At 40.8% G+C, this 24,317-nt stretch overlaps 1 protein-coding gene across 12 annotated transcripts in view; it reads right to left on the reverse strand.

The window, feature by feature from the left end:
- The window catches only part of fhod3b (formin homology 2 domain containing 3b), a 598,094-nt gene that overhangs the window by 282,264 nt on the left and 291,513 nt on the right, over nucleotides 1-24,317 (reverse strand). For all 12 annotated transcript variants that reach the window (XM_087978543.1, XM_043719366.2, XM_087978542.1 and 9 more), the window contains exon 5: nucleotides 23,763-23,868. In XM_087978543.1, the coding sequence (XP_087834669.1) occupies nucleotides 23,763-23,868 (106 nt within the window). The remainder of the gene's footprint in view (nucleotides 1-23,762; nucleotides 23,869-24,317) is intronic.

Below are 24,317 nucleotides of genomic sequence, written 5' to 3' on the forward strand. Positions count from 1 at the left end.
CAACATCTTAACTGCTCTTCTACCACTCAAAATGAGAATTAAAAGTTAACGAACAGATTTCGCACCACTGTACAGAATTATCCAAATTCTTTCCTCCGATTTACTCCAAATACTTGTGTCATTTAACAGAAAATCATTCAATGATTTTTATGGAACACATTTAACATGACTACATTGAGTGGTGCTGAAAAAGACATATTTTGCAGAAGCTTTTGACCTTGCACTCATCTAGATATTCTGCAAGAAATAACATTATCGAGGGAAACAACATTTAAATGGAGAATGCTGGCTGGTTGACAAGTGGACTCTGATTGGTGGGAGCATTTCCACAGGGAATGATGACTGTGAAATCGTGAAAATCACACCCCTAGGATTCCTCTTTAAATGACTAACTTGGGAAATCCAAGTGCATATACTCACCTATTTCATGGATGGGAGATTTTCCTGTTCATTTTTGACTGGGAAAGATTTCTGGAAAACCTATGCTCTCTCAAAATGTTTCGGGCAAGGGTTTTGGAGAGCTCACTTCCATTACATTGGGCAATTCCAATTTAGAACTGTTGAAGCTAAAAAAACCATATGTAATTTTACTGCAAAGGACCCAGTTACCTCGTAGTTGAAAAGAAATGGCAATTTGACACAATGAATACAGAGTTATTTCCGTTGATTGTGTAGAAAAGTGTGGAACATAGCCATGGGCAGGCTACCAACAAATAGGGTTCAAGTACCACATTTTCATATGAATTACCAATTTATATATCACATTTGTTGTGGAATTAGAAACCTTGGATTACGATCAAGATTAATTACAGTAAGGGATGTGTTCAAATCCCACTATGGCAACTGGAAAACTCTGATTTAAATAAAATCAGAAATAGTCGTAGTGACTAAGACGACACCAGATTGTTGTAAAACACCATCAGATCCACTCATTCAATTTGGAGAGGGTAATCTGCCATTCTTACTCAGTCTGGTTCATACACAACTCCAGATGCTCAGTAGTAGTGTGGCTAGCTCTTAGTACATTCCAAAAGGTGGTTAAGAAGCCACTTAGTTGTACTAGAGGTAACGCTTATGGACAATTACACTTACCAGTTGTACCAATAACTTTGAATAACCTATTGACAAATCCTTCCCTTATTTGACACTTTCATCCCAACTCTACAGCACATATCCTACACTCTCAAGTGAGCGAATAATCTTCTAGTCAGGGGTCGCACTGCCAGAAGTAGTCAAAAGGAGTAAGGCAAAATCACCAAAGTTCCTGAGATTCTTAAAGAGAAGCCCATCAATGCTGCTTGTTCTTCCAACGACAAGAATAGGTAGATATCAAACTTGACCCTGGATGTGCTTCTACCCATCCTGTAGAATTATAATTCTGTACTACAATGCTTTAATCCATAAAAGGCACTGATCTCACATTTCAGTCACACAATCAGGAAGCAATTTGGTACAGGGAACACAGCCTGGATAGTCGCCTGACGTCCTCAGAAAAGCAGTTCAATGAAAAGCATTCTAAATTCTTGTGATTGTTTGCAAAAGGTATTTTTGTGCAGACTAGTGATTAAAACCTAACACTTAATGACCATTTTAATCAATAACAAACTTACCAGTAATCTGCCTGGGCTGTGCAAAAGGTTTAGAATTACTGACTGGGACATGCATGAGTGCATCTGATCTCGTCACTTACCAACTCTGAAACATGTTCTTCAGTGCTGGGCAAGTTAAGGCAACTTCTTCCTGCCTTTGCTTTTGTTTTACATATTTCTTTGATCTCTGACAGGTTAACTGGGCTTTCATTCAATAAATAAATTGACGGTGTTATGTAGCAAACAATGTGTTTTCATCAAATAATCCTGTTATGGCAATCAAGACACAATAATGGTAAATATAGGGGAATGGGTTTGAGCAGGATACTCTTCGGAGGGTCGGTGTGGACTTGTTGGGCCGAAGGGCCTGTTTCCACACTGTAGGGATTCTAATTCTGAACAATGGATACGGTCCATTTACTTGCTGACAGAATCATATACAGTGCAACCTCGATTATCCGAATGACACGGGCGGGAAATACTTTGTTCAGATAATCGAATGCTCAAATATCTCAATTTATCCAAGCATCAGGATCTTGAGCTCTTGTTCGAATAATCTGAAATTTGGATAATCGATGTTCGGATAACCGAGGTTGTTCCGTATCTTACATATAAATGTAGCAGTCAGGTTTTGAGGATAAAATTTTTAGTCAAAAAGGGCTTGACTTTCAGTTGAGTAAAATCTTGGTGAGACTAAACTCCAGCTTCTCCCTTTGCTTCATTGTTGCTGAGCTGCCAGGTCAGAAACTTTCCCTGAAATGAGGGTATCCCTGGTTATTTCCTAATCCAACTCACCCAGAGGGCAGTTAAGAGTCAATTACACTGCTATGGAGACCAGGAGAGGATGGTGGATTTTCTTACCTACAAAAGGATGTTAGTAACTAAGATGGGTCATTAGAAAATTAGGCTAGATTTTTCTTCCAGACTTTTATTTAATTTAAATCTCACCATCTGCTGCGATAGGATTTGAACCCATGCCACCTGAACATTCTACTGAGGCTCTGGGTTATTCATCCAGTGATATAACCATGAAGCCACGACCTACCCTGCCCTCAAATGTGGCTGAAAGGAGCCCAAAGGCTTTTGACATCTTATGCTGAGCCAGGCAGAAAGGAGGAGCTGAACAGATGGGTTATGCTGTGCTTCTATCAAGGAGGTTTGCACAAGGACAAGTCTGACTTCAGCATTAGGTAAAGACAAGGTTTGGATTTTCTTGACAATTGTCAGAGTCAACCTATATGAAAAATGACTTAAATCTTGGCCAGAGTAAATGAATACACAGGCTAAATTGTGAACAAGTTCCATTCTGAGTCTGTTTGGAAGTCGAATTGCACGCAAGGTGAAACAACGCAGGACAATGGAAAGCAGGTGTTTGTAAGTACAGGAAACTTTCAAATGTCAGATATTTAAAATTACAACCACGTATTGGATTGCACCCATAAGTACAAACACTCATACATCAGCCGCTCATAAATTGTGGACCCTTGTAACATATATCACTAAGGGAAGAAGTGCTACAGCAACTAATGGACAGAGTACATCCAAGGATACAAAAGGAATTGGCTACAGAGATAATAGATAATCGAATAGTAATCTTCCAAGAATCCTTAGAATCTAGAAAAATTCCACAGAAGGGGAACACTGCCAATGTAACACTTCTGTTTAGAAAACAAGGAGGAAACAATAAATGACTAACTTTGGTCAGCTTGTTTCACAATCTCTCTCGCCCACATCCAAGTTCCTCGGTGCTACGCGTGACTCCAACCAGTAAAGTGCCTTCCCTCAATTCTCATTTTGTTACGGCTCCCTGTTGCTGGAGCAAGTTCTCCTCCAGTGAATAGTTTAATTACCCACCATCATTCACAACTGGACAAGGGAGAACTGCAGAGTCTGAGGTCCACTTAGAACCATCTATCACTTGCTGCTTATGTTGTTGGTTATGCCACAAATTGACCAGGTTGACACTCACTTTTACGTGCTCATGGCTTGTCCTCCTGTACTCTTAATTGAGCCACACTTGAGCCCCTGGCTCGATAAAATGATGGCATGGGGTATACACCAGGCCACAAGATTGCTGATTATTTTTTAATTCTGTTCTGATGCGCCTCACTGGATTCCCAGTCAAAAACGACTGATTGTGTTTGAAATCCATCCCATTTAGCATGGTGAGAATGACAACACAACTAAGGGCACTGTCATGGTTTCATTTCATAAGGAAAACTTCTTTCATTGGTCTCGGAGTGTCAAGTACAACAAATTATTAGAGGCCAGGGCTGGATCACATGCTGATCCCACCAGATTAGTGTAATAGAAGGATGTGCAGCCAGCATCAGAGTTATAGAGATGTACAGCACAGAAACAGACCCTTCGGTCCAACTCATCCATGCTGACCAGATATCCTAAATTAGTCTAGTCCCATTTGCCAACACATGGCCCATATCCCTCTAAACCTTTCCTGTTCAGATACCTTTTAAATGTTGTAATTGTATCAGCCTCCATCACTTCCTCTGGCAGCTCAATCCATACACGCACCACCCTCTGCCCCTTGGGTCCTTTTCAAATTTTTCCCCTCTCAACCTAAATCTACGGCCTCTAGTTCTGGACTCCCCCACTCCAGGGAAAAGACTTTGCTGATTTGCCCTATCCATGCCCCTCATGATTTTCTCAGCTTCTAAGGTCACCCCCCAGCCTCCGACGCTCCAGGGAAAACAACCCCAGCCTATTCCGCCTCTCCCTGTAGCTCAAATCCTCCAACACTGGCAACATCCTTAGAAAACATTTCTGAACCATTTCAAGTTTCACATCTTTCCTATTGCGGCAAGACCAGAATCGTATGCTGTATTCCGCAAGTGGCCTCACCAGTGTCCTGCACAGCTACAATATGACCTCCCAACTCCTGTGCTCAATGGACTGACCAATAGAAGCAAGCATACCAAAACCCTTCTCATTATTCCTGCCTACCTGCATTTACACTTTCAAGGAACTCTGAACCTGGTTCATCAGCCAAATAGCTGATTTGTCACACTGTCGCTCTGTTAACTGATCACAGATGTGAGGCAGTAAAGTTTTGAGGTAAACTGACGAGTAATTATGTCAGCCCAAAACAATGTGGTTTTTTTAACATTTGCTCTTTGACAGGATTATACACAATGAATAAACTGTTGATGTGCCATTATAAAAACTGCTTCATTTCTTTGGAAGAGGTAGTAATAGGGTACTGAGGTACTTTATCATTTTAAATTCAAACCTATTTTGTCTTTTTGAAAAAGTGATCAAAAATAGGAACAGGAGCAAACCATTTGGTTTCCCATAATCTTCAATTCCTCGGCTGATCAAATATCTCTCTCAAACTTCAATGTACACAAGGACTCTGGCCCCTTAACTCTCTGTGGCAAGGAGCTCCAAAGTCATTCAACCCTCAGAAGAAATTCCTCCTCATCTCAGTCTTAAATTGGCACCTTAATTCTGAGAAGGTGCCCTCTGGGCCTCGACTCTCTTATGAGGGGAAGCATCCTCTCAGCTTTTACTCTGTCAAGCCCTTCAAGAATTCTATATGTTTCAATGAGATCATCTCATTCTTCTAAACTCCAGTGAGTAAAATCCCAATCGGTTTAATCTTTCCTCACACAACAATCTCTCCAACCCAAGCAATGTCCTAGTGAACCTTCTCTGAACTGCCTCCAATAAAATACCTTTTCTTAAATAAGGGGACCAAAACTGCACACAGTACTCTATGTAGTACAGTTGCAGTAAGACCTTCCTGCTCTTATATTCTAATCCCCTCAAAATAAGGGACAATGTTCCATTTGCCTTCCTGATTAACTGCTGGACCTGCGTGCTAGCTTGCCTTGAACAAGTACCACTAAGTTCCTTTATGTTGCAACATTCTGCAGTTTTTCTCCATTTAAATGTAGATACTTTATTTACGAGTAAAGTTTTAATTGAAAATCCCTAGCAATGGCAATTTCAGGGCGGGGGCATTTGGACAAGTAAACAAAGAATGCAGGTTGGAGCTCTAGCTCGTAGATATAGCAAAGACAGTCAAATCATTAAAGCGCTTTTGTGTTGTGATGTCACAGGGAGAGCAAACCAAGTCAGACACACCAACACTTAATTCACAACACAGTGAAATCAAAATATTCAATTACCTTCAAAATTGCTCAATTGAGCCTAATCAGAATTAAGAATAAGATATCAGACATCAAGTTTATAACTTAAAAGATAATCATCAATATTGCAACTTTAGCAAAGCAAAGCTAAACAAGTTAACTTAGCTAAGGTGTATGTTTTAACCCCAATGTTCTTCAATCCTAACCCCTATTCTCTCTCAGACAGACATAGGAATGGGAAACATTAAAAAGTTAAAAATCACAACACCAGGTTATAGTCCAACAGGACTAATTGGAAGCACACTAGCTTTCGGAGCGACGCTCCTTCATCAGGTGATAGTGGAGGGCTCAATCCTAACAGACAGAATTTACAGCAAAAATTTACAGTGTGATGTAGCTGAAATTATACATTGAAAAATTGATCGTCTGTTGAGTCTTTCATCTGTTTGAATACCATGATAGTTTCACTTCTTTCATGTGTAAATCACAAAACCTTTTTTAAAAAGTTGCACATCACACTGTAAATTTTTGCTATAAATTCTGTGTTAGGATTGAGCCCTTCATTATCACCTGATGAAGGAGCGACGCTCCAAAAGCTAGTGTGCTTCCAATTAAACCTGCTGGACTATAACCTGGTGTTGTGCAATTTTTAACTTTGTACACCCCAGTCCAACAACGGCATCTGCAAATCATTAAAAAGAAAAGTTGTCATTTCCCAGTTCAATAACCATTCAACCATGAATGCTGAGACTTTATGAAATCCTCAACTGATTTGTTGTATTACAGGCAAATGGGATTGTATCCTTGCTTGGATTCAGAAATCACCAGTCCATGAAAACAGCTCCAGCAGACTCCAACAAATATTCGTTTATTTCTTATAAATTGGGATCTTTTCCTCAGAACTTACAACCTTTATTTAACTGAATATAGAACTAGTGTATAAAACTCAAATAGAGATTCCAAATCCAACAGCTTCTGAGCATGCAGCCTGTGGCCAGAGCCCAGTCAAAAGCAGTTTCATCTACGGCTTGTTTCTCTTGGTCAACACTGTGACTGGTTGGCCAGCACAGGCCAGTGATTGACAAATGCAACATCCAATCAGCTGCCAGTTTCTGAGCATAATAAATCCTGGTGCTGAAACATCTATCATGGTCTGAGAATAAAGATTAACTTGCAATCATCTTCCCAGATGCAAACTGTATTTTGTTTTCCTTTCTTTGAAAACAAACTGCTGTGCAAAATTTAAAACTTGATTCTCAACTTCAGCTCACCGTTCCAAACCAAAAATAAGAAATAAATAAAGAGGAACAGTGAGGATCTCAACAGTGTTCATCTGATACTTGTCCTGCCAAGTAACGTGAGGTACATTTTAAAAAAAATAGTCTGAAAGTTACAGCATGGTTATCATTCAAAAGAGGCAAGATGACAGATTAATGTCAGGTTCTGTTTCACCAACTCCCTACTGAAGCTATTTGAAACAGAGGATATTTAATTATAGTTAGATTAGCTTGACCTCAATCTTCATTAACCTACTGCTTGCCTGTTATTAGGTATGAGACATGAGTTGTTGCAATACTGAGTACATGTTTTGTCTAGTCGACATAAAATGTGCTCCTGGTTGGAGTTGCTGTATGTGCATGTTGTGAAGAGTTCAGTTCATAAATTAACATGAATATATTCTTGAGTTATATTCCCAATGAAAGGAACTAATCCTTTACAGTTGTAATGAGGTCCCTAAAATCCTCCATATTAAAATGATTTGCAACTCCTTGAGGAGAAATTATTTTTGGCTTTGATTGCATTTACCAATAAATTGGAAAATATGCAAGTCCTTTGACTCAAATAGTATATCTCGTTGTCAACTGGCACACCACACAGCCGCCTCAATGACTTCTAAACCATCATTGTGTAGAGCAAGTGGTGGGAGAAATGTTGTACGCCAGGAGACTTCTGTTCTATGCTCAGATCTAAGGGTTGTACCCAAAGAAGACTGACTTGCCCACTGCAAAGCAACAACTTGGGTTCTGTGATCTGAGTTGCATGCCACATTATAGCAGCTGATGTTGTTTCTTGGGGATCCAAAACAATTTGGCAATGTAACACAGTGACTTTATTCACTGAGCCTGGAATCAAAGCAGAGTGAAGAAACATGTCTTTGTGTCTGCATTCTTCAGAAGGTGATAAAATGCATGTTCGGAATTATAGCAGAAATTGGATTGCAGACTTGAACAGCCTCGTGAACTCAGTTGCCCCATAAAGTCAGAGATGCAGAAATGCTAAACAATAATGAAATGACTTCATCGCTCCTCCAAGAATCAGAAATAGACTGCTGAGTAATCGGGACTGTGTAATGAGGTTTCTGAATTCCTTCATATTAAAATGATTTGCAACTCAGAGAACGATTTACATTTAGTTCAAAATGCACAAGTAATTGAGTAGCTCAAACTGCGGCAGCAGGCTCTGTGATTCAAAAGACAGAATATCCTCTTTTAACATTACCACCTGAGCCCCACTCCCTTTGTGAATGGAGATTCTGGGCACAGGTATAGATGGTGGCACATTAAATAACCAAATATAGGGAAGGTGCGCAAAATATTCTGTGTTTCAATGGATTGTCTATAATCGGCTAGCAAATTGATTTGCCATTTGACAGAAGTACTTCACACATTGCGACCAATATTACTGTCCATTGCATCCATTTATAATGAATGCAGCCAGTGCTATAACATTCCTCCAATGCCAAACTGCAGGCCATGTGGTGCGAAAGGAGCAAGAATGAGATTTGCTGCAAAGGTGATGAACCAAAGGAGTGATGCATTAGTGAAGGACACATCAATGGTGTGCAATGTATCACAGCCGTCCAGCAACCACAAACAGCTCATACTATTTTGATAAGAGTTTGGAATGCAAACATTCATTCTCTGTATCACTACATTGCATAATTACCTTCTTCATTAATTTATCCAGAAAGATCACTCTTCCTCTCATTTCCCTTCCTTTCAATCATTCCTCCTTCAATTGAAACATTTGTCCACTATTTAAATCAAATGCTGTCTAGACTTTAATGAGCTGGAAAGTCTAAGTGACCACTGGGTCATCAGTGTACTGGAGAAATCAAATTTTACTATGAACTAGTAGTATAATCTGCATCAAAGTCAAGGGGTACCAAACTGAATATTATGAAGCAAAAGGACTGAGAAACAGCAGGAGCCATCAAATTATATCAGGCATCTGATGTACTCTAAGGCACACAGTCATTTAGTTTGCATCATACTGAATTCCTGGAGGTCTTGTCAGCTTTACTTCTATTTATATTTTATCCAATTTTCTCTGCTGTAAACTCTAGAAGGCAATTAAATAATGTCACTTAATGATTAATGTTGCTGGACAAACTATTTTTTGTTTTACAAAAAGGATCAAGAAACTTAAGAACAGGCAAAACAAATGCTCACTGTAAATGATCATCTTAATGCAAAACCAACTTGTTCAGCAGTGGAGGGGAAATCCAGTTGACTAGATCAGGCTTATTTCAATTCTTTGAGCAATGGTACATGAACTCAAATACCAAAAGCCAAAAAGTAATTGCCAAAAAGTGCACAAAGTGCAGAGGTTTTGGTGAAATATACCATTGTGAAAACGTCACCATATTGTGTTAATTAATGAAAGCCAGAGATTCGTTAAAAGCAACTCACTTGATAAGCTTAAATAATTTATTTGAAGAGGAAAGAGATGACAAAAGCAGAGTCATGGTTATTATTCAGACAGAAAGAATTGCTTGAAATGGCACACACACAACTGGTGGTCCCGAGGGATTAGCATTAGGAACAGTACATATTGTGGTCTACATCAATAAGCTGGACTTAGTTAGACATGGAATCTGAACATTCGCAGGTGACAGGAAATAATAAGGAACATAGTAGCAAACTTCCAGAGAACTTAACCAGATTGGTGAAATAGTCAGGACAGAATATAGCCAGAGAGATACCAACTACATGGCCCTAGTGGTCAACACTGATATTTACACCCGACACAATCCCTCTTCCGATTTTAATGATCTCTTCCTATTCTGTCCTGATATCTGATACTAATTTATTCTTGTATGCACCAAGCCTTCCCCGTAAAAACATGAATGTTAGCAGCCTCCAGTATGGCATATTCTTAATCAGGTCCCCGCTCAGTCTTCTCTATTCCAAGGTAAACAACTCCAGCCTATCTAATCTCTCTAGTTTAGTTTTGGAACATGGTCGGCATGGACTAGTTGGACCGAAGGGTCTGTTTCCATACTGTATGACTCTCTTCACAACTAAATTGCTCCAGTCCTGGCAACATCCTGATACATCTCTGCTGTAGTGATATCCTTCTGAAAGCTGGTGGCCAGAGCTGCACACAGTACTCCAGCTGTGACTTAATAGCTTGTACTGCTCCACCATAACATTTTTGCTCTTGTAGACAATGCCTCAACAAATAATGGCCAAGACCTTTCAAGAGAAGGTACCTGACACGTATTCTAAGTGCTGTTTACAATGCTGTTGTTTAATTAAAGGGATGGAGGCGGGATGAGGTATCTAGTTGAAGGTGTGCATGTATGGAGATTCTATCAGTGATCAATAACTGATTACTGAGGAATGGTGAACTCAAACCACATCAAACCTGCTAGGCATTGTCTCCCCATGATAAAGCCACACTGGCCATCCTAGATTAATCTCCACTTGGTAAGGCAAGGAGCAAGAGTCTTTTCAAGCTGCCCTGTTAATTCTATTAATTCTGGTTATATCATTGTAAATCCTTTCTCTACTGCTACAGGAGGACTCAATGTCAACTAACCAATGTTCAAAATTAACTTATCATCACCTACTTTTGTTGTCAATTTCTTCTGAAATGAACTCCAATACATTAAAGGAATGTGGAAGTGTTATGGTAATGTCACTGAACAGTAATCCAGACTTAAATCGCAGGGGTGAAGGTTTGGATGCAAAACTCTCCTTTGCGAATGGCAACAACTGAATTCAATAAAAACATTGCAATAAAATGCTAGACCAGCTGAACCATTGTCCATTGTTGTAACAAAAAACAACCCATATCTGGCTCACTAATGAAATCTGTCATCTTTAGCTGATCTAGTCAACTTGTGACCCCAGATCCACAATGAGAGAGACTCTGAACTGTCTTCTGGGCAATTAGGGACGAGGAGTAAATGCTGATACCCAAACCCTATGAATTAATAAAAAATAATATTGTTCAATTTTCTGGTCCTAGATGTCATGTTGCAGTTTTATAAAACTTTGATTAGGCCACACTTAGAGTACGCACATTACAGGGAAGAGGTGTAGGCTTTGGAGAGGAAGCAGAAGTTTATTGGGATGCTGCCTGAATTAGAGTGTGTCAGGAGAGGATAGAAAAACTCGGGTTGTTTTCTCTGAAGCAGAGGCTGGTGGAGACTTGATAGAAATCTATAAAATTATGACATGCTTATTTAGGGCTGATGGTCAGAATCTTTGTTCCCTCCAGACTTGAAATGTCTAATACCAGGGGACATGCATTTATGATGAGAGGAGGAAAGTTCAAAAGGAGATGCGAGGGGCAAGTTTTTTTTTTAAGAAACACAGTGGTAGGAGTCTGGAACGTGCTGCAAGGGATGGTGGGGGAGGGAGATATGATAGTGGTGTTTAAGAGACTTTTAGATAAGCACATGAATATGCAAGGAACAGTGGGATACTGACTAAGGGCAGGCAGAAGGAGTTAGTTTAATTTGGTGTCATGTCTGGCACAACATTACGGGCCAAAGGGCTGGTTCCTGTGCTGTAGAGTTCCATGATCCCCGCAAAAGATTTTTTTTTTTTTAACATCCAGATACTTCACAATCTCTTCGTTCCTTTGTAGTCACTAATTAGTGATTGCATACATGGGCAAACACACCGGTGGTTTTGGGTATGAGCTAGAAACAACAGCGGATGGTAGTTGGAGCCTTGGTTTCTGGCAGCACTGCCAAGATGTTGCATGTGTCTTAGTGAACCAAGTGACTGGGACCATTCAGGTAATTATAATGGGACTGGAAGGGACAGAATGTACAAACCTTGAAAAATAGCAGCAAATCGAATCAAATGGGAATAAATTGTAAAACAAAAAGGCAAAATTAGCGCCTTTAACTTAAATACATGCAGCATTCAGAACAAAATTGATGAATTAATGGTACAATTACAGGTTAATGGGCATGATAGTGAAGCCACATCTCTGTAATTGCTGTGGGTCAATTGAAGCTAGAAACTAAATATTGAGGGCGATGAGGCTTTCTGAAAGGGCAGATGAAAAGGTGGTTAGAATGGGATGGAAGTACAACAGTATCCATTTAACAGATCCATTGCACACAGGAGCATCACTGCCTTGCACTTCACATGGGCACCATTAAAATAATAAAAAAGGCTGTTAATAGAGTCAGAGCATGGATACAGACCCTCCGGTCCAACCAGTCCACGCCAAACTAAACTAGTCCCACCTACTGCATTTGGCCCATATCCCTCCAAACCGCGCCCCCCCTTCACGTACCCATCCAAATGTCCTCCAAACATTGCAACTGTACCTGCATCCATCACTTCTTCTGGCAGTCTGTTCCATAGATGAACCACTCCCTGCAAAACAGTCGCCCCTCATGTTCCCCCTAAGTCTTTCTCCTCTCACCTCCAAAGTTTGCCCCCCAGTTTTGAACTCCCCACCCTAGGGAAAAAAGGAGTTTTGTTTTTTCAACTCCTCAAAGTAGTCTTTTGTATCTTGCCCTACTGAAATTCGAGTTGACCATTATGAGATTTCAACATTAGATCTGACAGCTTGACAAAGCAAAGGCATAATTAGACAGTAGGTCAAAAGACAGAATCAAAGCATGCTAAAGGGCTGCCCTCTGTTCTGTACACTGATCTCTAGGTGTGTGGCAAAACAGAATAACGTTGCTCCCCCAAAATTAGTTGAAGGATGACTAAAAGGTGCAAAGGAATCAGGTTTTGCATTCTGTTAAATGCTGCCTCAAAGCTTTACATTTTCTCGACATAAAACTAACCTAGTAAAGAACTGCTGTCTAGAGTTATAGAGCTATAAAAACCTGATGAACTGTTGCCCCAGGAAAACATTAGTGCTCGGTCACTTTCATGCAGCCTTTCGGTATTGTGTGTGCGTGTAAAGGATATTAGAAGTAACCTATTTTAGAAACCAAATTCTATTACAAATGTTAACTAATTGTCACCCTTACACCAGTGCTATGCTCAGGAAAGCTGCAGTCTATTTGTTATGGCTAGTCTGGCACAGCTCAATTTCTCTCCTTTGAGAAAATAACCACAGCAAGCAGACACACTCTACTGGAGATGAGCGACACTCAGAATTCCAAGGCAAATAAACCCGGGCTTCAAGAGGTTGTTTTAATTTCCTAGATTTCACTTCATTTTATAAAGAAACACTGCAAGACAAATACTTATGGGCCCTCTCGAGACATGTTCCAAACATAACCCTTTCAGCTATTTCAAGATCTAAAGTGATAGTTCAACAAACTTATTAAATACAGATCGTCTTCAATTAAGACAGGCAGGAAAATAAAGTCTACCACAGCCCAAGACAGAGGGAAATGTCCAGGAGAAAGTGAGGACTGCAGATGCCAGAGATCAGAGTCAAGAGCGGAAAAGCTCAGCAGGTCAGGGAAATGTCTGCAGCTCTGAGCTAGCTCTATCCAGTGCAGGAGTACGCAAATGTAAAAGTGGAAAGCACCTTCCAGTCTTTTGAATTATTCTGGAGTCTTTCAGGATCCTTTCCTTTCTCAGACTTTTTAAAAGATGAAATGCATTAAAATTTCTTTTCACCAGAGACACTCAACTTTGATAAGATATTGCTTCCCTTGTGTTTGAAAGCTGAAAAGTAGTAATTGGCACAAAATAACTTCTCCAGTGAATTCCTTCCATTCAGGTGTTGAATCCTTCTATGCATCCACAGTGGCCAATGAATTTTCAACAGGATTTAAATCACTGTGATAATCCAACCAAACAGACCGTGCTTCCACTCAATGTCTAAACACAAGTAATAATTAACAAATGCTTCTAGCGAGCGATTTGGAACAGGAAGTGTGGACGTTTCTAAGCACACAGACAGTGACAATCACTGTGGACTGACTGGACCTCTGCAGCCATATTTGCAGGTTCAAAATTGAAACTGAGAGCCCTCTTTCGAAGCAGAATTTTACAGTACAGAAAGAGGCCATTTAACCTATTATGTCTGGAGCATCTTTTTTAGATTAGATTACTTACAGTGAGAGAGCAAGGCGGTTCATTGAAATGGCAAGTGGAAGGTTGGGGTCATTCCTACAGACAGAGCAGATGTGCTCTGCACAACGGTCAGTCTGCACCTGCTTCCTCCAACATTAACTCTGTTTCTCTGTCCAGAGATGCTGCAAGACCTGCTGAGTTTTCCAGCATTTTCCGGTTTCAGATTTCCAGCATCTCCACTGTTCCGCTTTTATAATGACCAAATAATCAGTCCCAATCATGTCATTTGAAAGATGAATGTTTGACCAGGAGACTACGATGAATACTCCTACTCTTCTTTGAGTAGTGTTACAAAACATTTACATTCTCCTGAAAGGCAAAGACTGGGTGTCAGTTTAAATGCCTCATCAGAAAACAGCATATCTGGTAGTGCAGCACACCCCTCAGTACTGTGCTGCAATATCAGCCTACATTATCTGCTCAAGTCTACAGAAAGGGCTTGAATTATCAACCTTTGACTCAAAAGGCAAAACATACTCAAAGCATGAACCAAGCATGACACCCATACCAACCTTTATTTCTCCTCTTTCACGATTCCTGCCAGCTCTACACTTTCCACCCTTCCCAGGTTGCAAACCAGCCCTTCTGCTTGACAAACTAAATACTTGGGCCTTCTCACCAAGATGGTAGCCCCTTTGCCCATTTACAAAACCTGGGCTGGATGATTTCAATAACACAACACGTTGTTGAAAGCTCAAGAATTCAATCTCATGCTATGGATTCCAAGAATTTAACTGATGCTGATGTTAAACCGATTGGCTTATTAGGGAGAAGTGATAATGATGGGAGCTTGTGGAGTAGGATGGAGTCAATATACACCCCATTTTGCAATGTAATAAATCATCAACTCATGCACCTTCATGGATCGACTGAGAAGCATTGACAGATTGCAGCAAGAACGTTTATATTTTAACCACTAGTTAGCAGATTAAGTGCTCTACTGTATATAAAAAAATCCATTGCTAAAGTGGCAGTGAAAGAATTGTTACAGGTTTGTTTAGCACAACCGGTCTTCAAATCCATTGTAATAAGTTAAACACAAACTGGGGCATTAGGCAATCTTTTAGACTGAAGCACATTTAATACATATTATATAACACAAACTTGCCAAAATCTGTGGGGTATTACAGCCAGCAGCTTCCAAATGGAATTCTTTGCAAACTGCCGACTGATTGAAAAGAGAAACTAGTAGAGTCTGTGAGATGGTAAAAATTAATTTTAAAAATGCTGCTCTAGAGTAAATAGACAAAGTCTTTTCCCTGGGATCAGGGAGTCCAGAACTAGAGGGCATAGGTTTAGGGTGAGAGGGGAAAGATATGAGAGAGACCTAAGGGGCAACTTTTTCACACACAGGGTGGTACATGTATGGAATGAGCTGCCAGAGGTAGTGGTGGAGGCTGGTACAATTGCAATATTTAAGAGGCATTTGGATGGGTATATGAATAGGAAGGGTTTGGAGGGATATGGGCCGGGGGCTGGCAGGTGGGACTAGATTGGGTTGGGATATCTGGTCGGCATGGATGGGTTAGACTGAAGGGTCTGTTTCCATGCTGTCCATCTCTAGGACTATGTAGATACTAATGATTCCAAATGGCAGTTATCATAAAAGTACATCTGTATTTATAGTGTATGTGGGAAAAGAAATAAAACAAATACCTTCCTTGGAAAACAGTTCAAGATGACTTCAACAATATAATTTAATGGACATAAATGTTGCACAACCCAGCTGCAAAACAACACAAATACCTACAGAGATTGCACTGATCAACTCCCAATACAATCCTGGCTTGGCTCAACTCAACTCAACTCAACTCATCAGCTTAAGGTTTATAGCTGACCACAGTTTGACATTCCTACGTAGGTGTAGTGGTTATAATATAGACAGACTGAATTCATAGATGGGTGATTGCATGATAGAAATCAACATGATTGTGACTGAACTTTATGCCTTCTGAAATAGTCAGCACTTGATAAAGCATCTTCATGTTAGTTGCAGGTAGGAAAAAAAAAGACTTCACACTGCAGGAAACCTCCAATCACCCTTCACCTACTTCTGTTCTTTATGAACTATAAATAATGGAGAAGGAGACCATTCAGCACAAGTCTGCTTTCACCATTTAAAGTAACTCAAATGTAATATTCCCATTTCTCTTGATTTCTTCAGGAACCAAAAATACAAGCACGATTAGAATATACTCAATGAAGGAGCACTTTAGATTAGATTAAGATTATATTCCCTACAGTGTGGAAACAGGCCCTTCGGCTCAACCAGTCCATACTGACCCTCCAAAGAGTAACCCATGCAGACCTAATTCCCTCTGACTAATGCACCGAACACTATGGGCAATTTAACATGGCCAATTCACCTGACCTGCACATCTTTGGACTGTGGGAGGAAACCAGAGCACCCGGAGGAAACGGGGAGAACGTGCAAACTCCACACAGACAGACGCCCGAGGCTGGAATCGAACCTGGGACCTGGTGCTGTGAGGCAGCAGTGCTAACCATTTCAGTGGTGAAGCATTCCAAAAAATCACAATTAAGTGAAAAAGTACTCTACAGTTGGTTCTGCTATAACGCGCATCTTCAACATAAATTGGCTAAAACGTGATTGAAGAATTTAGACTATTATTTGCAAAATGCGAGCTTTCCTTACCTGTATTGGCTATAATGCAATTCCGGTCCCATAATGTGGGATTGCACAGGAACAGGACTATGACCTTATATAAGAACAGACTGTATCTCCAATGTAAATGACATTGTGGCTCAGTGGTTAGCATTGTGGCCTCAACACCAGGGACTGGGGTGACTGTGTGGAGTTCGCACATTCTCCTGGTGTCTCAGTGGGTTTCCACCAGATACACCAGTTTCCTCCCATATTCCAAAGATGTGTAGGCTAAGTGGATTGATCATGGTAAATTACCCATAGTGTCCAGGGATGTGCAAGTTAGATGAATTGGCTACGTGAATTGCAAGGTTACAGGATAGAGTAAGAGTGCTGGTCTGGGTGGGGTGCTCTTCAGAAAGTCAATGTGGACTCAGTGGGCTAAATGGCCTGATCCCACAATGTAGGGATTCTATGATTCTTATTCTAAAGCTGTGACCCTTAATTTAGATATCCTGGACAGGAGAAATGTCTTCTCACCATTTAACTCGTCGAGTCTTAAAAGGATTTTTATGTCTTTTATTAGACTAGCTCTTAAATCTTGTAAATTTAGCAGACAGAGCCCCAGTCTACTCAATCTATCATCCGGACAATTCTCATTTTGGCTGTTATCGTTACAACCTTCCAATATTTATTTGAAATTGTACAGAATAAGCATTTTTAAACTGCAAATTCTAAGAAACATGGGTGTTTGGCACTTAATTATCTGTATCTTCCTACATACTAGTAACACTGACCTAAATCGCAAGAAAAACCACAAACAATGGACCTACATTTGCACTCAATATTCCAGTGGTCATGGAGACAGACTAACAACTGCTGTTTTTCCAATTTGCCAATTTGTAAATGGTTAAAGTAAAACTTGCAGCATTTGAAGAGTTCTGGACCTTTTTTACAAAAAGAAATGCCCAAAAGTAGCTCAAACCCTTTCTTGCAATTAATGTTGCAATAAGCGCAGTCTGCAATGTACAGCAAGCTGGGCCACTATTCTGTGGGATCATGGACATTTCTTGTATTCAGCATGCCATCTACCATCAGATGGTCAGTAAAACTGTACTAATCCAAGGTAGTTCACCAGCAACATAAAATTCCTCTACAGTATTTTGATATCCTGTGTGCCAGACCATTTTATTTTTGACATATTTTAAGGAGACACTCATTTATAAAAGTAAAAACTGAAAGAACTGCAGATGCTGTAAATCAGAAATGAAAACAGAAATTGCTGGAATAGCTCAACAGGTCTGGCAGCATCTGTGAAAAGAAATCAGAGTTAACGTTGCCAGTCAAGTGACCGTTCCTCAGAACTGAAAGGGTTCTAAAGAAGGGTCACTTGATCCGTAATGTTAACTCCGATTTTTCTTCACGGATGCTGCCAGACCTACCTAGCTTTTCCAGCAGTTTCTGCTTTTGTGTTATTTATAAAGTGCCCTTCATGACTAGATGTCCCAAAGCACTTTTCAGCCTTTGAAATTATGTTTGTAGTGCCTACAGATTGTTAACCCATATTCCCAAGCCATATGTAAATATACAGGAATGTTTTTTTTCTACTAACTCCAAGAAATCCTATGCCTTGCAGGCAGGAGTAACATTAAGATGGGATGCGACATTGGGAAGGGGAGTAAGAGAAGTTAGACAAATCGAACACCCAATTAACAAAATGGTGTGACAAATAATGAAGGAGCTGGTGGAAAGAAATTTTGGAAACGATGGTGATGGTTTGTGACCCAGAGGTTTGACCAATGCTACACGGACTGAAATGGTACAGCATTTGACAGAAGAGGACACAGATTGGGCAAACAGAAGGGAGGCTACAAAAGAGCTACTGACAGAAAATGTGAACAAAACAAATGGGCAAGGCTCCGATCAAATTGTGGAATTGTGGGAGACCTTTTAATCAACACATGTGATCCAGTATGCCCAAAACCAGATAAATTAGATAACTTAAGAAACTAAGGATCAATCTTCTAAATTGATCACTAGCACTAAGTTTTCTTGTAAGTTAGGTAGAAAAGGGGTTTGCTAACAGGGGCAGATACCCAACCTTGAGGGTAACGGACATCTGCATCAAACATTTGCTTCGAATTTCGTGGAATGTCTCAGTTGGAAATACCACCCAATTCCTTTAAAAGCTCATTATATAATTCCAAGTACAAGTAACAGTTGGCCTTGCAAGAAGCCGAACTGAAGTCTAGACACTCAATTCAACCCAGCATCTTTTAGTTCAAGATCCACACTGAAAGTAACAGTATTTCCCAGAAACATGTAGATAGGATACAAGGGAATAGAAAAAGTTGTAAACAGATTAACGGTGGCAGATGTTGGCAATGGGATTTAACCTTGATACATGTGAGGTGAAGCACTTTGCAGGTAGTAACAAGCCAAGGGCATACTCAATGAATGGAAAGACACTAGCAAGCTCAGAGGAATACCGGGATCTTGGGGGTGCTTGTCCACAGATGCCTGAAGGTGGCAGGACATATTAATAAGTAGGTAAGACAGCATACATGGCAGTCATGGCACAGATTATAAAAGCAGGAAGTCATGCTGCATTTGTACAGAAGTTTGATTGGCCGACAGCTGGAGTAGTGTGCGCAGTTCCAGCTACCACACTATGGGAAGGATGTGATCGCAGTGCAGGGGGTGCAACGCAGACTCACTAGGTGGTTGCCTCAGATACTGCATTTCAGTTATCATGGGAAGGTCCAGGTACAACATTCCGGCTTGGCAGCAATTGAAAGACCCTTAAGTAGGCAATTAATGGCCATTTATAAGCCTCAACTCACCAGCTCCCCTTACCTGGCGAGCAAGCTGAAGAACTTCCATCTTGGGAAACCTTGGTAACTGCAGCCCACCTGTAGGTGAGTGGGCTGCATTTGTCCCAATTTGTGGATAATAGGAGGCCCGGATAGCAGGCAAGAGGTGGTCTCTGAAAGCAGCCCTCTTGCCTTTGGGTCCAATCTTTTGACTCCAGTCTTTGCTTGACCCCAGCCTTTGCTTGACCCCAGCCTTTGACTGGCTAGCAGCTTCTGGTGACCAGATCATTAATGCCAAAACAGTGATCAGGAGAGCTGCTTGCCATTGCCTGTTAACTGTTTGTAACTAGGTTGCCAATCAAATCAGCTGAGGGTGACATGTTAGTTACCCCCCATACTTAAAACTGTATGGGAAATTCTGCCCTCCTCTGCACTCCAGGTGTGGTTAGGATGCTGCTGCATTTCCAGTGTTCTTGGGGGAACAGAACAGATCATTAATTGGCCAGGGGGTGGTGGGGTGGGGGCAATGCGGTTGCAAACCATCAGGTAAAACAGCAGCTCTGATAGTGTCACTGAAATGGTATTTTTCTTGACTTGTTTTACTAATCAAGTTGTTAATAGTAGATTTGGAATATTAGAATCATGTTTTTGTCAGTAATATCAAAGACTGGAACAGATCTCCTTTCATACATTAGATAAATCAGGTTATCAGAGATCATAGAATCCCAACAGTGTGGAACAGGCCATTTGACCCAACAAGTCCACACTGTCCCTCCGAAGAGGATTCCACCCAGACATATTCTATTAATCTACATTATCACTGACTAACGCACTTAACCTACACATCCCTGAACACTATGGCAATTCAGCATGGCTGATTCACCTAACCTGTACATCTTTGGATTGTGGGAGGAAACCAGAGCACCCGGAGGAAACCCACGCAGACACAGGGAGAATGTGCAAGCCCTAACAGACATTCGCCTGAGGCTGGAATCAAACCTGGGTCCCTAGTGCTGTGAGGCAACAGTGCTAATCACTGAGCCACCGTGCTGCCCCAAAAAACAAATCATTGGGCATTTTGCCACAGGTATGAAGAATAGCTTTAATGCATAGTTCCAAGGGACTTGAGTAGTTAGGCATGGCCAGGTACCCATGATTTCAGAGTCAGATCACCAGAACTTGGTTAGAGCATAGTATCAACTCATGGTCTTCACTGTGCCCTTTAAAAGGAAGGAATACTGCACACCAAGCAAACACTGAAAAGGCCATACACTTACTGAAGGCAATGGAGGGTTTTGCCTGCGTGTTGGAGAGCCAGCCGAGAGCCCCATGTCACTTATCAGAAAGGCCCACCAAAATGAATGCCAAATAGGCATTTAACTGGGCAGTGGGAAGTCTCTCCCAGAATCAAGGATGCCAAGGTGAGGGGCTAATCAACAGATCTACAGAGAGTCAGCGAGTTTTGAGAAGATTTGTAGCTCAGATTGAGGTTCTGGATGCCTGTTTGCTAGCTGAGCTGGAAGGTTCATTTTCAGACATTTCGTCATCATATTAGGTAACACCTTCAGTGAACCTCTGGACGAAGGTGTTATCTAGTATGGTGATGAAACATCTGAAAATGAACCTTCCAGCTCAGCGAGCAAACCGACATCCAGCTACAAAGAGTCAGTTAGAGGGAAGTGATGGTATGAGTGGAGTGATGGGTTTTTGGAGTGTGGTGGGAGGAGGAGGAGAAGAAGTGCTAGTGGAAAAAGTGTGGGGGGGAAGAGGAGGAGAAGTAGTGTCATTAGCAAAAGCAGGAAGTGGCTTTTAGCAGACCTACCCCTTCCCGCTGCTGGCTCCTTGGATTGGACAGGAAGTGCCTTTGAGCAAGGGAAACCCCGACAGGATTTATACTTTTCAGGCTTCCTGCATTGATAGGTCACATCCTCCACTGGGTCAATACCAGGAGTCACTGGAACCTCTTAACTGGGTGCCCACATCCGAGCCTCAGTTGGTGGCAAGGTAGGAAAACCATCCAGGGTCCTTCCAGCCACTGGCTTGAGAGAAATTATGGAAGGCACTGGGGTCCACATCTCTCCAATTAAATAGGCCCCACCCCACCATAGGGTTGGGTATCAAATTCCACCATGGAATATATGACAAGAATGCAACGAGAAAAAGGATAACTTTTTAAAAACTAAGATACTAACCTCAAGAACACAGCGGGTGCTGTGGAATGCCAATTGGCCTTCTTTCCTTAACCCGGAGAGGAAGGATGGGATGGCTTTATACATTTCATATCACAGTTTAACTGCTCATTATAATACAGGGGGAAAACGTGAGGGTAGTGGAAGGGAGGGTATGCCAGTAACCCTACCCTGCTTAGTAACTAAAACGACAGAATATCCTAACAATACAGGAAGGTCAACAAGAAAATGTAATTCACTTTATGGTCAGCACTTAAATCGAATCTGTGGATTGAAGAGAAGGAAAATAATTTCCATCACAACAACTTTCCCACAGAACAGCAGTCCATACATTTGTCACAAATTTCCAGGAACTGATCTCCAAGAGTTATCCAATCTTGTAGCTCTGTTATTGTTCAGAATGGCTCAGGATAGCATCATAATCTCTAGATGTCCTTCCTTGAAGCTCTGACAGGCATCTAGTAACTTATATTAATGTCAGCATTCCAGGAGCAAAGACTTACTTCAGACGAACACAACGCTTTTCCAGCCACAGAGCCGATAAAACAAATAATAACCAGAGGCATTGCAGACCGAATATAAATAAAAAAACTCTGGAACAAGGATAAATCATACAATTGGCAGCACACAATGCGGATCTTTTGGTCGGCTTTTTCCCTTCAAATGTAGCCCACACACCACACTGTTACAACTCATCACTCATTTAATGCCTGCAAGAGCTCATTCGTTCTACAGCTTGACCCTGCTTCACCCTCCACAATCTTCTCAGACTTAAACCAAAGCAGTAAGAGATAGAAGAAAGCTATAGAGGGGGAGAGCAGTCACAACACAGGCACGAGCAGTGTATAAAATCAACACAATAACTTCCGTTTGCATGGAGCCTAAAATAAAGCAATATGTTTTAAAAAAGTGTTAAGAAAGATAGAAGGGACCTGAGGGGTAACTTCTTCACAGAGGGTGGATTGTACATGGAATGAACTGTCAGAGGAAAATGGTAGATGCAGATACAGTTAAAACGTTTGAAAGATATTTGGCCAGGTACTTGAATAGGAAAGATTTAAAGAGATGTGGGTCAAACACAGGCAAGTAGGACTAGATTAGCTTGGGAAACTTGATCAGCATGGACGAGTTGGACCATAGGGTCTGTTTCCATGCTGTATGACTAAGACTCTAAAACGTGGTACCAACCTTTGGTATTGAGCTCCAGGAGATATCAGAACAAGTGACCATAAACTGTGTCTGAAAGGTAACTTTCAAGGCACATCTTAAGAAAAGTGGAGCATCCAAGACATATACAGAAGGAAAACAGCTAACGACAAAAATTACACTAGTGCACCAATCACAGCCTAGGATCCCAACAAGACCAAAATTTTAAGAATGATGAAATTTCAAAGGCCTTTTATTGGAGGAGGTTAGAGAGAGATGAGGTGGGGAATCCATGGAGGGATTTGGAAATGAGACAGTGTGTGGATTTCAAAACCGATGCTGAGATTTTTTAACATGTGGATGTCCATCTGCCATGTTGAAGGTTAAGATTCTCCTACAGAAAATCGCAAAGTATCAAATAACCTCCAGGTTCATCCCTGCAGTACACAATATAATTTGTGTTGTTCAACTTCAAAGAGATTTGTATGTCATCACAAGAGATTCAGTACAAGATAGATGTACAATATGGGACATTGCTGCTCTAATCATAACAATGCTTTGTATTGGTTAACATCAGTATAAAATTCTGATGGATGGACATTCATGACAGCCCCAAGATCAAAACTGAAATAATTTTGTGGAATAACATTTTATCATTCCAGTGTCCAAGACAGATGCTCTTCCTGTTGGAACAGGACGTGATAGATGGAAACCTTTCTGTAGCAAAGCCATTGCAGCTCAGGTCAGTCTTAAATATTCCTCTTATACAACCTATGTAGAGGTAGCCAGTGAAAAACTGCAAAGCTTCTATTAACTAGGCTGGCTACAGAGAGAGACTACCATACCTAATAGCTCAACTCTAACCACAGATGCCTCATTCCAAACCTTGCTCAAACTGTGTTAATTGAAGCCACCAGACAGTGAGGTCTGTACACGCTCTGTTGCACAGTAAAAAGAAATAAACCGTGTGTTCTTTTTGGAAAGCACCGAGACAGGAGAGAATGCATTGCTTACCTCTCAGGATGTAATTCTGGTAGTTCTGGTCTGCTTCTGCTCCTACTTTTATCAAACATGTCAAACCCTCAGCAACGACAAACTCATGAACCAAATCCTTGTCATCCTAATGGGATTAAAGCACAGTTCCAAGGGTTAATACGTTAGGAAGATACTTATGATTGAATTGTACAGACAGCAACAGAAATATTTCTGTATTCTATTTTGTATATGGGGAATTAACAAATGGAAATGAATGAATGAAAAGAAACAAACAATAATAGCAACAGCAGCAAAATCAAATTCGCATCTTAGAAGGAGAATGCCCTCTACATTAGCACTACACTTTGTATTTTGAACACTAGTCCACATTTCCAAAAGTGACCATGAATCGAGCTTCTATTTCATTTATTCTAAGGGTGTCTATTGATAACCTTGCTAATTAATGCCAAATTATGGCCAACACAATCATCCCTTCTAAATATGGAGTTGAGTGTGCCAATTATTTTATTTCTCAAAGTACCCCAAGAGCTAGCAAAAGGGGAGGAGATTTTTACACAATAACGACTGGCACGT

The sequence above is a fragment of the Chiloscyllium plagiosum genome, unplaced genomic scaffold, assembly GCF_037043375.1.
Source record: "Chiloscyllium plagiosum isolate Xiang-an unplaced genomic scaffold, Cpla_swu_hap1 HiC_scaffold_34, whole genome shotgun sequence".
In the NCBI taxonomy this organism is placed as follows: domain Eukaryota; kingdom Metazoa; phylum Chordata; class Chondrichthyes; order Orectolobiformes; family Hemiscylliidae; genus Chiloscyllium; species Chiloscyllium plagiosum.